The sequence below is a fragment of the Danio aesculapii genome, chromosome 22 (genome assembly GCF_903798145.1).
Source record: "Danio aesculapii chromosome 22, fDanAes4.1, whole genome shotgun sequence".
NCBI lineage: Eukaryota > Metazoa > Chordata > Actinopteri > Cypriniformes > Danionidae > Danio > Danio aesculapii.
Window position 1 is genome coordinate 33,279,067 of NC_079456.1, and position 17,829 is coordinate 33,296,895.

Sequence of the window (17,829 nt, forward strand, 5' to 3'; positions counted from 1 at the left end):
AAATGCTTCTTGATTTAAGGATTTCTAGACGTTTGGACTAGAATGAGACAAAAGCTCCAAGTAAGAAAGTCATTTTTTCTGAGCGTAGTCATAAAGATCCTCATGTTAGGTGAGGCCGGTGTGACGCACTGATAGCTGTTAGTGTCAATGCAGTTACTGATTCACAGACAGCAGGTATATAATCCTGCCTCCGCTCACTTGCTCCAGCACAGCCGAACAAACTCTCCTCCCATCGGACTGTATCTCTTCTCCCCAGCAGAGACTCAATCATGTGCTCTGGAAATTTCGCCAAGTGTCTGGGCATCACGCTCATCCCGCTGGCCATCATCTGCGTCCTCTGCAACATCCTGCTCTTTTTCCCCAGCGGGAAAGTGGCAGATCAGAGTGATGACATCACCGATGAAGTCTTTTACCTGGGGGGAATTCTGGGATCTGGAGTGCTGGTGAGGAAAACAACATTATCATAATAATAATAATAATAATAATAATAATAATAATAATAATAATAATAATAATAATAATAATAATATTATTATTATTATTATTATTATTATTATTATTATTGTTATTATTGTTGTTGTTGTTGTTGTTATTATTACTATATACTGTTTTTTATTTATTTATTTATTTTTAGCACTGAAACTCAGATGCACTGCTAAATGATTTGCTACGTACTTGGTGTTTTTGTTTTGTTTCTAGTCCAAATATCCAAAAGTTTTATAACAAAATTTTCTTGACAAGTATGACATATTGTGTTGTTTTCAGAAATAATGACTCAAAATAAAGTGAGTTTTTCATTAAAACAAGCTAAATAATCTGACAATGGGGTCAGTAAACTAGTTTTATTTCAAAGCAAAAGCAAGTTTATTTTATTCACCCCATTGGCAGATTATTTGGGTTGTTCTAAGGTAAATCTCGCTTAATTTTGACCCATTATTTCTGAAAACAACACAATATTTTTTGCTCATCTAGTAAATGTTTCTTGATTTAAGAATGTTTAGATATTTGGACTAAAACACAACGAAGAAAAGCCTTTTTTTGCAATGTAACGATCTTCACATTCACTGTGCGCTTGTGGATTTGGGATGGTAACCCTTTTAATATTGACCCTAAATCTTAACAGCAAAACTGTTCTTGACCTTTGTTTTTTTCTAAAACCACTCCAACATTAGGAAAAATAAATAGTTTTTCTGTTTCCTATTATTATTATTACTAACTATTATTATTATTATTATTATTATTATTATTATTATTATTATTATTATTATTATTATTATTATTATTTTAACAGAGAAAAACTTTGATGCACTGCCAATAAACGTGTTTTATACTTATGGTTTTTGTCTTGTTTCTAAAATTCTTTAATTAAAATTGAAAACTAAATTCTTAAATCAGGGAGATTTTTATAGATGAGTACAAAATATTGTGTTGCTTTAAAATAAGGTTATTTAACCTATCCAATTGGCAGATTGTACGTGTTTTAAGGGAAAAACTTACTTGATTAAAAACAAGCAAGCAACAAAAGCTTTTTTGGTGTTTTCTTTTTAACTGTATCCTCTGATAACACAAAAAAAAAAAAGATTTTGTCTTGTTTCTAGTCCAAATATTTAAAAGTATTATATTAAAAAATCAAGAAGCATATTCTAGGAAAGCACAAAATATTGTGTTGCTTTCAGAAATAATGAGTCAAAATAAGTTAAAAAGCAAAAACAAGATTATTTTTCAAGTTGTTTTGAGTTATTATTTCTTTCGATTTTGATTTTTTAGATATTTGAACTCGCAACGGCAAGCTTTTTATTCTTAAACAGACTTAAAATGTCTTAAATTTAAAAATATTAGGCCTTAAAGTCTCTTAAATTCACTGAAATATTGTCTTGTCTTGAAATGGAAAATTTAGATGCAAAAACCTCTAAATGCCATTTAATATCTTCTTCTAAAATTGTAATTTTTCATGCTGTGTGTAGGCTTAATAATTTTAATTTTATTACTGTGAAGTTCTTTTCATTGCCTTTAAAGTGAAATAACTGAACGTAAACATAGGAGGCTGAAAAAAATGCTCATTTTAGGAATAAATTTCAGATAGCATTTAGTCGTTTTTTCTAAACTCTTCAAATACTGTTTGTCCTAAACAGGTCTTATTTTTCTTTTGGCTGTGTAAAGTTACCCAATCAGGTCAACACCCATCCAATCACCAACAATCAATCTCAATGAAACAAAAAAAACCCCCTCCGTTTATAGCTAATATTATAATAGCTAAATTAACAGCTTTATAACCAAAATCAAGAAGCATTTGATAGATGCGTGACAAATATTATCTTGTTTTCAGAAATAATAGCTCAAAATGAAGTGAGTTTTTCCTGAAAACAAGCTAAACATTTTTATTATGAAGCAAAAACAAGATTATGTGCATGTTTTTAGTGAAAACTCACTTTGTTTTGATTTAATATTTCTTTCGATTGAGAGTTATGAAATTTTAGATATTTGAACTCGTAACAACACAAACACTAAGTAAGAAAAGCATTTTTTTTCTTTAAAAGTTATGAAAAACAAAATGTCAGGGCTTAAAAAGTATTAAATTCACTGAAATATTGTCTTGAAATATTTTTTGTCCTAAACGGGTCTTATTTTTACTTTGTCTATGTAAAGTTACCCAATCAGGCCAACACCCATCCAATCACCAACAACCTAACTCAGTAAAACTATTAATATTACATTAGCAAAATTAGTAGATTTACAACTAATATCAAGAAGCATTTGATAGACTAGTACAAATATTGTCTTGTTTTCAGAAATAATGAGTCAAAATGAAGTGAGTTTTTCCTAAAAACAAGCAAAAGAATCTTTTTACAGAGAAAAAATAAGATTATTTGCTTGTTTTTAGGAAAAACTCACTTTGCTTTGAGTTATTATTGAGTTTCTTTAGATTTAATGATTTTTAGACATTTGATATAGATATTAGATATAGATATTAGATAACAAAGGTGTTTCTTTACTGTTTCCTCTGCTAAAAAGCAGATTTTCTCTCACTAGAGTGTGAAATATTGTGTTGTTTTCAGAATTTTTTTTTTCCTTAAAACAAGCTCATTAATCTGCCAATGGGGTGAACAAATTAATATAATTTGATTATTTTGCTTACTCCATTGGTGTAATTTTGCTTGTTTTAAGAAAAAACTCAACTTTCAACTTAATTTAGATTTTTTTTTTTCCAAAAACAAGCCAATACGTCTTGCTTCTTGATTTAGAAATATGTAAATATTTCGGGCTGTATTTTAACGATCTAGGTGCAAAAGTCTAACACTCATGGCCCAAAAGCATTCATTTTAAGGATGGAAAAATACGTTCTGTGCCCGGCGCATGGTCTAACAGGATTGTGCTTATTCTCTTAATGAGCTCTGGGTGTGCTTTGAGCATAACGTGCATTAAACCAATCAGAATCTCAGCTCACATTCCCTTTAAGGGTCAGTTGCGTTGCGCCATGGCACATTTGCTATTTACATGGCGACTTTGTAAGTGTAAAAACTGAATGCTTCACTAGTGAGAAAACAGTAAAACAGAGCATCTGCAGCGCGAGGATAAAGAACGAGCCTCCTCCATTCGGCCTCTTTACTTTCTGTTGACTTTACTTTTATTCTTTACTTTACTCCTTTACTTTGATGGAGTAAGGAAACAGTGGAAACTCACTCCACTGAAGACATCCATTAGCCTACATGTTTAATTTCCTTTGTTAAGCGCAAAGATTTGCTTAAAAACTATTTAAAAGTTCAGTTCTAATCTCCAGCAAACGGATAAATCAACAATAATAATGAAGTGTGGTCAAAAAACTGAGTTATATCCAAACACACGTCCTGTTCTGATGCCCCATATGGTGATGCAGACGTCTCCAAAACCCCACAGGTGGACAAATCTAAACTTGTTTTTATTAAAACAAATATAAATATGCATATAATAGATAAGACTGCTAATAATAACAACATTATACTAATCATGAACCATATATACATATATACTGTCATGAATAAACTGAAAAAGCCCCCCGAGGTGAAGAAGGCATGGAGGCAGTGGTTTTTATATTAATGTAGAAAAAAATAATTTTTGTAATATTTTAATCCTTTAATAGTTAATTATCAATTAATTGTAATTAATCTTTTAATGTGTAAGCATTTGGACCCGCATAGGCACATAACTAACACGCTGTGCACTGGACAAGTGGAAGAAGTGGATTTGCATGTAAATTTGTAAAGTTTGGGTTCCCTTCAGATTGGCTTTTGCAAGAAACTGTACCTATCTTTACTTCACTGGTTACTACACTGTATAAAATAACTAAAAAACTTACCGCCTAAAATGTTTCATCTGAATGAACAGAGCTTTTCTAGTCATTTCAAGTAACATCAGTTAAACCAAATAAAAATGTTAAGCTAAACTTTGTATAATAAACAAATATATTTAGTTTAAACTGATTCAAATGATTTAAAGTAACACCATTTTTGTAGATCTTGAAGTAATGTTATGTTGTGTGTGTTTTTTCAGATGATTTTCCCTGCTCTGGTTTTCCTGGGCTTGAAGAACAACGACTGCTGCGGCTGCTGTGGGAATGAGAGCTGCGGGAAACGATTCGCGGTGAGAAAAACAACAACAACAAAAAAACAGCATTACCAATGACATTTACACAGCGCTCCTCCACACAGTCATACCGCTTCATGACATCCCAGATCTGCCACCAGAAAAGGCGGGAAAAGTTTTGGCAGGAATTATTTTAGCAGGAAATCATTTTGTCAGAAAACATTTTGGAAAGAAATATTTTTGTGGGAAATATTTTGGCGAGAAATATTTTAGTCAGAAAATGTTTAAGCAGGAAAATTTTTTGTGTGAAAATATTTTGGCGGGAAATAATTTAGCGGGAAATAAGTTGGCAGGAAAATATTTTTGTCAGGAAATGTTTTAGCAGGAAAATATTTTAGCAGGAAATATTTTGGCAATAAATATTTTGCAGTAAATATTTTAGTGGGAAATATTTTATTAGGAAAAATTTTGGCAAGAAATATTTTAGTCAGGAAATGTTTAAGCAGGAAAATATTTTGTGTGGAAATATTTTGGTGAGAATTATTTTAGCGGGAAATATTTTGGCGGGAAATATTTTTGACAGGATATATTTTTGTCAGGAAATGTTTTAACCGAAAAATATTTAGTCTGGAAATATTTTTGCGAGAATTCCCCAGTGTGTAAAATAGTTATGTGTTGTGCATTTCCATGTTGTACTTGACAATTCTTTGCAACAGTTTCAATGCCATATTTTTCTTAGTTTTATTTCCATTTCAACACTTAGTTAAAGCTGTTAAAGTTAAAGTTAAAGTTAAAGTTTTCCTGTGAATTTGAAAAATGACAACTCCCTGTAATAGTTTGAACACAATTTTCTTCGTTTTGTTTCCATTTTAGGCTTTAGTTAAAAAGGTTTTGACATTTTTTTTGTGCGAATTCGACAAATTCTAATTCCCCAATGTGTAAAATAGTTACATCTATTTCAATGTTTTACTTGACAATTCCTTGTAATTATTTCAACACCATATTCTCTGTTTTGTCATCATTTTAATGTTTAGGTAAAAGGTCTTCGTGCTTTTGTATGAATTCAACAAATTCGAATTCCCCAATGTGTAAAAGATTTATATGTAATTTAATGTTTTAATGATCAATTCTTTACAATAGTCTGAACACCGTTATCTTCATTTTGTTTCCACTTTAACGTTTCGATAAAGTTTTCAGCTTTTTTTGTTCAAATTTGACAAATTTGAATTCCCCAATAGTTACGTGTTGCACAATTCAGTGTTTTACTTAACGATTCTTTGTAATTGTTGAACCAGGGGCGTCGCTAGACCCAATTTGCTGGGGCACGTGCCTTGAGATATGATTTACTTCATATGCATGTGTATTTATTAAGAGTGGTAATTCCGAAATAAAAACGTTATTCTCTATGTGCAACCGAACCAATAACTCAGGTGAAAGCAATGTAGTTTAATTAAAAGGCAAACTGACGCATCTCCGCGAGTGCGCAGAGAACCCGTGCGCCTCTTGCACGCGGTGCTCTTCTCCTGGTGTGAGTCCCGGTAGTTAACACACACGCCAAAAAAAACTTGCTGCTTACTCGTTGTAAAACCGCCGTAACAGCCTTTTTTTTTTTGTTTTGCAAGTCGACAAAACTAAAGTTTAAACAATATGATGGTCTTACTAAGCATGCCTCCTTTTTTTGTATGAAGCAAAAAGGAACGAGTCAGGGAGGTAAGATCAAGTCTAAGACAACAGATAATTCTATAAATCATCTTTTTTTTGTATTTTATTGAATTTTCTATGGAATTTAATTCAAATGAAATTAATATTCATACAAAGATTTCTTAAATGATCTTAGCATCACTCCAGTTGTGTCTTAACATTGTTTTCCAGTTACATTTCAGATTATTTAGAATAATAATCATATAATAACAAAAATACTTTTATTATTGTTATTATACGATTATTATTCTAAATAATTTAAATATTTATTTATATAATATATAATAATAAATATTTGTATATTTATACAATTATATAATTATATTTATATAATTGAATTGAATTGAATTGAATTTTATTTGACAGATTTTAGACAAGCTGTACAAGTATCCCATACATTTTGAAATAAAAACTGTCGAGGATAAAAACACAATAAAGCTCTGGGCTTGTTTCCATTGTGGTCCTCGCTGTTAAAAAAAAAAGTATGGCTTCAAAATACCGATGATGCATAAAACAGACAGTACCTCATCCATTTTAAAAACGGGAACAAAATAATTCACAAATACATTCCTTCATTCATGAATTTTTCTTTTCGGCTTAGTCCCTCTATCAATCAGGGATCGCCACAGCGGAACGCACCATCAACTTATCCAACATACATCCCACGCAGCGAGTGGCCTTCTAGCTACAACCCTACACACAATCCAGTAACATATAAAATATATTATATATAATAATATAATAAGAAATATTTGTTTTGTATTTATTATATATATATAATTATAAACTGAACGCTTCGCAAGTAAGAAAACAGTTAAACAGAGCATCTGCAGCACAAGGATGAAGAACGAGCCTCCTCTATTCGGCCTCTTTACTTTCTCTTTACTTTACTTTTATTCTTTACTTTACTCCTTTACTTTGATGGAGTAAGGAAACAGTGGAAACTCACTCCACTGAAGACATCCATTAGCCTACATGTTTAATTTCCTTTGTTAAGCGCAAAGATTTGCTTCAAAACTATTTCTCAATTCAGTTTTAATTCTCAGCAAACGAATAAATGAACAATAATAATGAAGTGTGGTCAGTAAACTGAGTTATATCCAGACACATGTCCTGTTCTGATGCCCCATATGGTGATGCAGACGTCTCCAAAACCCCACAGGTGGACAAATCTAAACTTGTTTTTATTAAAACAAATATAAATATGCATATAATAGACTGCTAATAATAATAACATTATACTAATCATGAATCATATATTGTCATAAATAAACTGAAAAAGCCCCCCGAGGTGAAGAAGGCATGGAGGCAGTGGTTTTTATATTTATGTATTATATATAATTATATATAATTTTTTTTGGGAGGGGGTGCGTGCCCCAGTAGAGCTTTATGTCTACCAACGCCCCTGGTTTGAACCCTATTTTCTTGACTTTGAACGTTTTTTAACGTTTAGTTAACAGGTCTTTGTGTATTTTTTGTATTAATTCAACAAATAAGAATTCCTAATGTGTAAAAACAGTTATGTGTAATTCAACGTTTTACTTGACAATTCCTTGTATTTCATGACCATTTTTTTCTTTATATTGTTTCCATTTTAACATTTCGTTAAAAGCTCTTAATGCTTTTTTGTACAAATTCAACTAATTTGATTTCCCTAATGTGTACAAATGGTAACGTCTAATTCAATGATGGACTTGACAATTTCTTGTAATTGTATTAACACCATTTTCTTTGTTTTGTTATCACTTTAACATTTAGCTAAAAGGTCTTCGTGCATTTTTTTGTACAAATTCAACAAATTCAATTCAGTGTTTTACTTATTCACTCCCTGTATTTATTGCAACACCATTATCTTGGTTTGTTTCCACTTTAACGTTTATTTCTTCTTTTCTGCAGATGTTCAGCTCTATTCTGTTTGCGGCGGCAGGAGCGGTGGGCGCCGGTTACTCCGTCATTGTGTCCTGTGTGGCTCTAAATCACGGACCCAAGTGTTTTTTAAGCAGCGACAGCACTAACGCCACTTATCCATTCATGGACGGGTGAGTGTTTATTTACAGACCCTCAAATAACTCCAAATTGTGGCGTTTTGGAGACTGTCGCTTTAAATTCAAACGAGATTGTGCTCTTTTTTTAAAAAAGGGCGGAGCTACAAATGCATGTGTGTCAGCATAGTGGCAGATTTAAAAACAAGACTAATCTCCTATGCTAATGAGGGAGAGATGGTCACTAGTGGGCGGGGATTTCCCTCTCTGATGACACGTACAAAGGGGAGAATGTCAATCAAATTGTTTCTGTTTTTATAAAGTCTGATTATAACAAATATAATAAATAAATTTTTAGCACTAGAGGCTGGTAGTTTGAAATAATAATATAATGTATAAGAAATAATACATAAAGAAATAAATAACAGAAAATATGCTGTCGATTACAAGATTTCTGTAGTGTAATATACAACATGGTGTATATCTGTAATGTAATGCATGTGTTTTTGCTCCTCCAGAAACTACCTGTCGAACACTACGATGTGGGAGCTGTGTGCGGGACCCGGAGATATCGTCACCTGGCACCTCACGCTGTTCTCCATCCTGCTGATCACAGGGATCGTCCAGATCGGACTGTGTGCTTTCCAGGTGATCAACGGACTGATCGGCACCATCTGTGGAGACTGTTGCGGCTGCTGCAAGGTACTCCATGAACACTATATACCGATGTAAACACGGTAATACTGATGCTTACAGATCGCCCCTAAAAATAATACTTGTTTCAATACACGTCTGCACAGAGCCCCTCCCCCAGAGAATCATCAGTCTATAGAGATTGCTGATTGGCTGTTGTACTAGAAGGCGGGGTTTCATTCACTATAATTGATCGTTACACTTTTCCCCATTCAAAACTATACGAGTGTCACAGCTGGTGTATTCTAGAGACTTTGAGACAAGTCATTTCACTTGGCAGCCATCTTTGAAATGCCTCTCGGTCTCAGTCAACTGTCTCATAAGTGTCATTTCTAAACGTTTGAATTAAATAAATTCAGCGTATTTTCAGGTTGCACATTATAGCACACTTGAAGAAAAAGATATCACAACACTAACCTCCTAAATGGCTGTTACACATTGTCATCCTCTGAATAATGATCATCAGATCATGCTGATCTTCTGAAGTAATTCACAACTTGGTCTAGATGCGAATCTCATCCCGAAACACCAGCGACTCTTTGTATACAAGTCTGTGGGCATTCGTGTAATTGCTGTCATTTGATTTGCGTTTGACAGGACGGACTGTACATTTGTTTTCAAGTGTAGTTGGTTCACTTAAAAGTAAAGATTTCAAGCTTTATGTGGATCCATTTCTCATGTCTGTGACCCAAGTATTCTCAGAGATTCCAGAGTGTTTGTTGACTCCAGAGGATTCATAATGAAGCTGCAGAAACTGTCTTAAACACACGTCTGCACAGAGCCCCTCCCCTGGAGAATCATCAGTCTATAGTGATCACTGATTGGCTCCTGTACTAGACGACGGGGCTTCTTTAGCCATATTGACCGTTACATTTTTCCCCATTCAAAGCTATATGAGTGACATGTCTGGTGTATTCGTCAAACGTTTGAATTAAATAAATTCAGCATATTTTCAGGTTGCCCAATATAACACACTCGAAGGGAAAGAGATCACAACGCCAACCTCCTTAATAGCTGTGTTAAACATTATCATCCTCTGAATAATGATCGTCAGGTCGCACTGCTCTTCTGAAGTAATTCACAACTTGGTCTTGATGCCAAATCTCCTACAGAAAAAAACAGCGACTCTTTGTTTACAAGTCTGTGAGCGTTCGTGTAATTGCTGTCATTTGATTTGCATTTGACAGGACGGACTATACCTCACGTTTATTTTATACAGATTAAAAACAAAAACCTTTTTGATTTCAAGAGTAGTAGGTTCATTTAGAAGTCAAGATTTCAAGCTTTCTGTGGATATATTTCACATGTGTGTGAAGCAAGTATTCGCTAAGATTCCAGTGCGTTTGTTGACTCCAGAGGATTCATAATGAAGCTGCAGAAACTGTCTTAAACACACGTTTCCACAGAGCCCCTACCCTGGAGAATCATCAGTCTATAGCGATCGCCGATTGACTCCTCTTTTACTATATTGACTGTTACTCTCCATTCAAAACTATACGAGTGACACGCCCGGTGTATTCTGGAGACTTTAGCTTCAACCAATCAGAATCAAGAAACATAACTGTTCATTTTTTCCAAACTATTTTACATCATAGAGATGTAAAAATATGTTTATACACTCTCATTATCATTCAATGTGTTTATATATATATATTTTTAGAAAAAAAGTACGATTATATTCACATTTCTCTCAGCGCAGATTAATAATAATGCACAAACTCACAGAAATTCACCATTAATTTGATCAAATGTGAACTGTACTGTAAAAAAGTGTTTATTTACGGTTGTGGTTTGCTTTATGGGATGTTAATCTCTGCTCCGTCCACTTTTGATGATGAAAATTCGGCTCTACAGTTTAACAAAGTGACTTTTATTTACACTATTAAAATGTTCATAAAAGTCACTTTTTAAAAATTTTCAAGATTAAAAGTTGTTAAAGGAAAGGCCAAGAGACCATAATGCAACTCAAAAGTAGAAATAAACATATTTAAAAAATAAAAACATCAATCACAGAATACAAAACACTGCTAATTTAAATGAATTGAGATGTACTAAAGTTTTCCCATTTCCCCCCCTTACAGGAATAAAGAAAAACCTCTCGGACTGGACTCGGATCATTGATTCTTCAATACTAACATCCATCAATATCTGTAATTGTCAACATTTTCACCTCATGATTGTTATTTATATCCTCCTGTTCAGACAGATGCTGTTTTCTTCCCTGTTTTCTGTATGAAACATCCATTCGCCTGATGGCTGATGGCTTATGAAGGCAACAGATCTATTGTAATATGAAGGACGACATTTATTGTTATATACTGTTATATAGCCATACAGGACATATAGATTTGTATGAACTATTACATTGATATACGTATGCTGATACATATTAAACCTAATATTGATATTTATTCCGACTGTAAGAGAATGTTATTTTCGTACAAGTATTTAGTCTTTTTTTTAAGGGATGGAAGGGAACGTGCAAATAAATAATTTTGATATAAAGATAATATAAGTTGTATTTTATCTCAGGAAATTGGTTGAAATACTTAAAGGGATATTTGGGGCTTAATAAACTCTTGAATACGACAAAAACAAACCCACTTTCTGTTCTTGTATGCTTGGATCTTGTCTCAGTCAGCGAGGTTTTGGTTTAATATATACAGTGCTCAGCATAATTGAGTTCAAGTAATTCATTCATTCGTTTTCTTTTCGGCTTAGTTCCTTTATTAATCTGGCCACAGCGGAATGAACCGCCAACTTATCCAGCATATGTTTTTTACGCAGCGGATGCCATTCCAGCCGCAACCCATCTCTGGGAAACATCCATACACACTCATTCACACTCATACACTACGGACAATTTAGCCCAGTGTTTCCCAACCCTGTTCCTGGAGGCACACCAACAGTACATATTTTGGATGTCTCCCTTTTCTGACCCATTAACTTCAGGTGTTGGAGTCTCTTCTGAAGTTATGATAAGTTGATTCAGGTGTGTTTGATTAGGGAGAGGTTGAAAATGTGTACTGTTGGTGTGCCTTCAGGTACAGGGTTGGGAAACACTGATTTAGCCTACCCAATTCACCTGTACTGCATGTCTTTGGACTGTGGGGGAAGCCGGAGCACTCGGAGGAAACCCACGCGAACGCAGGGAGAACATGCAAACTCCACACAGAAACGCCAACTGACCCAGCCGAGGCTCAAACCAGTGACCTTCTTGCTGTGAGGCGACAGCACTACCTACTGCGCCACAGCATCACTAGATTTATTAAACAGATATATTTATTAAAATAATAATAATTTAGTCAAAAAATATCTTTAAAACTACTCTTTTATACTACATTTAAATTCAAAATATAACAAAAATAAATAAATAAATTAAAATACAACCTAAAATTTCTACTACATTTTCACACAATTAGTTTCTCTTGATTTTTGCTCCTTTTTTTATTTTAATTTCATATTTTTCTCTAACATATAAATTTGGCTTAATCATTTTTGGATCATTATCGTAAGTTATTTTGTTAGATGAGCTCCTGATTCCAACCTAAACAAAATATTAATTTAATTAAGAGATTTATGAAGGGTGTACTCATATATGCTGAGCACTGTATATCTATATATATAATCTATACTTTTTTGTGAGAAAACAGGACGCAGCTGGACGGAGCGACAGTGACCCGGGACACTGGAGGTCTTCCTTGGGTTATTTCATAAACAACAGCTGTCCTGCCACCATATATACATCAGCATATGCAAATATATGCAAATTACATGACATTCAAATTCATATTTGAAGTTTTACATACATAAAATATGTCATATATGCAACATATGAAGAGTTCAGATGCAAGAACCACTAAATGTCGTCTGATATATTCTTCTAAAATAGGCATTTTTTCTAGCTCCTGTGTGTATGTTCAGTTTTATAGCAAATAATATGTTCTTTGCGCTGCCTTTAAAGTGAAATAACTGAGCACAAACATAGGATGCTGAGAAATATGCTCATTTTAGAGAAAAATCTCAGACGGCATTTAGAGGTTTTTGCATCTGAACTCTTCATATTTTGTGAAATATTGAAAAAATGGCCACTTATATGTTATGATATGGTATATTTTTTTATATACAGACACAGATATAAAACTATATTAATATATTTGAGCATACACTGTAAAAAATATCCATAAGTGTAGTTTCACAAACTAATTTCGAGAGGAGCACGTGATATGATTGACTGCAGCTGGCCACTCATCTACATTCACTAGTTAGCCAATCAGATTAACCCCAACTCACTATAAGCAGCCTAGCTAGAAATTCTCTCTTATCTTCGTTTTCCGAAGAAACCCCCCATCCACCCCTTCTCATATGCTCTATGGACCAGGCGGGAGCCCTGGGCTCACCTATCTTCGAGCTCAGGGTTCTCTCTCGGGACAGCATGCCAAACCTGCTAACAGTTGTCAAACAATATCTAAGTGTGAACTCTTGAAATTAGCAGTTTTCAGTATTTTGTGCTTCACGTTTTTATTTTTTCCCATTTGTTTAATCTTTTAAATTGCATTATGGGATCTTGATCTTTCTTCCAACTACTTTTAGCCTGAAAAAAGTTGTAAAAACTGACTTTAATGAACATTTGTAATAGTTTGCAGTGCTACATTGTCTGTGTTGGTGTTGTATATTACGCTACAAAAACCTTGTAATCACCTGCCAGCAGATTTTCTGTTATTATACACACTTATTTCTCTCGATATTATTTCTCATACATTAAATTGTTAATTCAAACGACTGAAATGTCAATAAAAGCCACTTTGTTCAACTGTAGAGTTGAATTTACAACATCAAAAGTCGTCAGAGCAGAAATTAGCATCCCATAATGCAATTCACAACCGTAAATAAACAAAAAAGACTTACAAAATGCGAAACTCTTCATTAACCGATATTTTTTACAGTCCATTTTTTGCAATATTTCGAAATGCATGTTGTATACATGATATTTTAATGTATGTAAAATCCACATATGAACATATATATGCCATATACAGTATTCAATTTGCATATATCAGATGTCTATATGCGCCTAAAGATTATCTAGAATATTAAATATGCAAAGATGGCGCGTGAGCCGAAACTGTATCAGTGTTCTTACACAACGTTATCACATTCGAGGAACCGAGAGATGGCTTTATGGGTAGTATAAATGTTTGTTGTTCCGTGTATCGATGTGTTATCAGGGTTTTTATAGGGGAAATGTTATTTTATAGGGAGTTTATAGGTTTAACAGCTCACATCTTCACACAGGAATGATTAACTTCATGCTCTGTGAAGCACGTGAATGATGCTTTATTACTGATTAGACTTTATGACTAACTAAAACCTGTAGTGTGGTGAAACATTTCACAGAAAAACACCCGAGAGTATTTCTCAGCAATAATAATAATAATAATAATAATAATAATAATAATAATAATACATTTAGCTGCAAGCAGCCTTTAAGGGACCAAGCACTTTACAGCCAGAATGAGCAAAGCAGTTCAGAGCCAGAATGAGCAAAGCAGTCCAGAGGCCAAAAACGATGGCAGAGTTACAAATTTGATGTGTTGTCGTCAGTGTTAGGTGACAACGAAGAACCTAAAGTTGGGTGTCAATATATTTAAGCATTGCAGAGAGACAGCCTCAGATGCAGTTTGACATTATACCAGCACATTTGTCGATGAGGTAAACAAAAACCGTTTTGCCTATTGACATGAATTTCACAACACTTAGCCATCATGGTCTGATGATGATCCGAGTTAAATTTGGCCGAGTTAAACAAAATCAATATGGCGGAAAGGAAGTTTAGCCAGATATGGCCTATTTGGTATCAATGTTCTCGGCATGACCCAAAGAATAAGTTGAGATCATTTTTTATTACAATAAACATATGCAGACTAAAGTTATTACAAATTTATGAATCATTATTGATGGTTAGTGAACGGTTTATAACTCGTGACCACTAGGCGGTGCTGTTACCGAATGTATGTGCCAGTGTCAATATGTTTAAGTATTGCAGAATCACAGCCTCAGATGCACATTGAGATCGTGCTAACACATGTGTTGATGCCGTAAACGACAACCGTTTCACTAATCAATGTGATTTCCATAACTTTTGGTCAGCCTGGTCTGAAGATGATCGGAGTCAAATTTGGTGAAAATTTAATCAACGGTCGAAGAGGAGTTCGCAAAAAACGTTTTTGAACAAAATCAATATGGCGGACAGGAAGTTTGCTGTAATATGGCATGTTTGGTATCAATGTTCTCGGCATGACCCAAGGAATAATTCGATGTCAATTTTACCACATTAAACCTATGCAATGCACATTTTGGAAGATTCATTATTGATCTTTAGTTAAGGGTTTATAACGCATGACCACTAGATGGCGCTGATGCCAAATTTATGTGTATATTTTATTGTTAATTCAAATGACTAAAATGTCAATAAAAGTCACTTTGTTAAACTGTAGAGTTGAATTTACAACATCAAAAGTCAGCGAGGTTTTGGTTTAATATATACAGTGCTCAGCATAATTGAGTTCAAATAATTCATTCATTTGTTTTCTTTTCGGCTTAGTTCCTTTATTAATCTGGCCACAGCAGAATGAACCGCCAACTTATCCAGCATATGTTTTTACGCAGTGGATGACATTCCAGCCGCAACCCATCTCTGGGAATACTATGGTATCTAACACTTGCAACCCAGGCTCATTTCGAAAACGTAGTCCCATGCACGTTTCTGGAGACCGCAATACGTCCCGGGAGGTACGTATTTGTGCAGTTTTTGTTTTCGCAAATTCGCAAGAGGGCACTGTGCGCGCTTTTTCGCATCTCGAACGTCTCTCATGAGCGCCGTTTGCACCCGCGCTGTTCTCGCGTAAACCCACAAGAGGCCACAGTTGAACAAACATCGGCTGGCTAAATGATTGACTGGGCGACCGGCCAATTGGCCGACCCACCATCGTATGATTTTTACCACGTTTTCGGATTTTACCACATTCTCAGCTTGTTCACTTGTTCACTTTATTTTTTGGATTCTGTTTTTGTCTTACCTGATTTCTGGTACCGCTCTTCCCCAGACTCAAACCTGGTCGTCGTGGTCAGCTCCTCTCTGCGTCTCAAGTCCGTCGATGTACACGATGAGCTAACCGGACATACAGGTTGCAGCGGGAAAGCCCTCCACACGGAGGTAAGCTGTTAGCCGGCAAGCGCGAAAGGGAACGGGGCCACATCACCCCGTAGCATTCGCTTAAAAAACGAAATGCAGCTGTACATACCACCGGCTCCATAATTCACAGTCTCCAGAATCGTCCACAGGACTACGTTTTCAGAATGAGCCTGGGTTAAACACATAAGTACTTGTTTCTAATGAACAGGCACTAGTACCTCATGAATAAGCACTAGTATCTAATGAATAAATACTAGTACTAATGGAAAAGATACTAGTATCTAAAAAATAAGCACTAGTAACATGAAAATAGATACTAGTACGGGTTTTAGATTAAATGTCAATACGGCTTGCCATAGAGTACACTTGTTCAAGTATAGTATTTACTATATAGTAGTTTATGTGGGTTTTGTTGCAGCTTTACTGAATATTTCCTCATGTTTACATACTACACAGTAAAATACAAATGTCAAATATTATATTTTTACACTTTCCAAATAGGTTTTCCATGCAAGATCCATATTTGATTCCTCAGATAACCTTTTTTTGTAAACAGTTCTTTAAAAGCATCCTTTTTTCTTGGTTTAAATAGTTTATAATATAAAGAACATGTTTGCACTTTAAATATGTTTATAATCAGTTGATCAAATGATCGAAATGTTAAAGAACCTTTAATGTTTTCATAACATAACATTAATTTAACAGTTATTCCGTTTTTATAGAATCAAAATCATAACAAAACAGGGTTTTTGAAGAACTGAAATCAGTCAGTTATAAAACCAACACGAGGCCTTCAGTGCAGACTATCAGCAATGACTCCTGTCGCAGAATTAAGCGTATTTTGGACAGAACAAAAATAAAACACCCACGTGATGCAGCGACTCCTGCTGGACACTCACAGCTCTACAGTGTTTATTAAGGTCTGCACTTTAAAATATGCTACTTCTACAAATGCAGTTCTCACAAAACAATACAAGCTGTGCTATACAAACTAAATACCTGTAGTCTACTGTTTTCGGATATTGAAGTTACTTTTTTATTTATTTTAATGAGAATGTTCTACGGTTTAAAACACACACACACACACACACACACACACACGCACACACACACACATATATATATATATATATATATATATATATAATTTTTTTTCCAAAAGAAGAAATATTATCAGACACATAAACACACAAACATAATTTGACAAATATTTAAAAAAGAAGAAAAAAGTCAAAGGAGGCTAATAATTCTGACTTCAACTGTATATATATTTATATATAACATATTTACATTAACTTGTATTTCATTGCACATTGCATACAATATGAAAACAAAATTTATGTTTTGTCTGATCAACTTCATTTCATTTGTAAATGTCCATCCTTTACTTTCATTCAGACCAGCAACACATTCCAGAAACAGCTGTGACAGGATCAGTTTAGGGCAGTAATCAGGTAAACTGGTGAAATAATGATGTGATGTGAAACAGCTGATGTCAACAGGTGATTTTAATTATGATTTGGTACAAAAGCAGCATCCAAGAAAGGTCTAGTCCTTTAGGAGCAAAGATGGGCCGAGGCATCTGAGATGGATCATCGCACAGTGGAAATGTGTACTGTGGTCAGATGAATCAGTATTTCAGGTGTTTTTTTGGGGGGTGGGGGGGGAGAGAAATAAATGCTGTATGCTTCTGATCAA

At 34.2% G+C, this 17,829-nt stretch overlaps 1 protein-coding gene across 1 annotated transcript; it reads left to right on the forward strand.

Annotated features, from left to right (window-relative positions):
• The first annotated feature begins 196 nt into the window (after positions 1 to 196).
• tm4sf4 (transmembrane 4 L six family member 4) lies at positions 197 to 11,535 on the forward strand. The gene is made up of 5 exons (XM_056448193.1): positions 197 to 443; positions 4,528 to 4,617; positions 8,158 to 8,300; positions 8,762 to 8,945; positions 11,018 to 11,535. The coding sequence occupies exons 1-5, from the start codon at positions 270 to 272 to the stop codon at positions 11,021 to 11,023; spliced, it is 597 nt and encodes a 198-aa protein (XP_056304168.1). The 5' UTR covers positions 197 to 269; the 3' UTR covers positions 11,024 to 11,535.
• Positions 11,536 to 17,829: the final 6,294 nt, after the last annotated feature.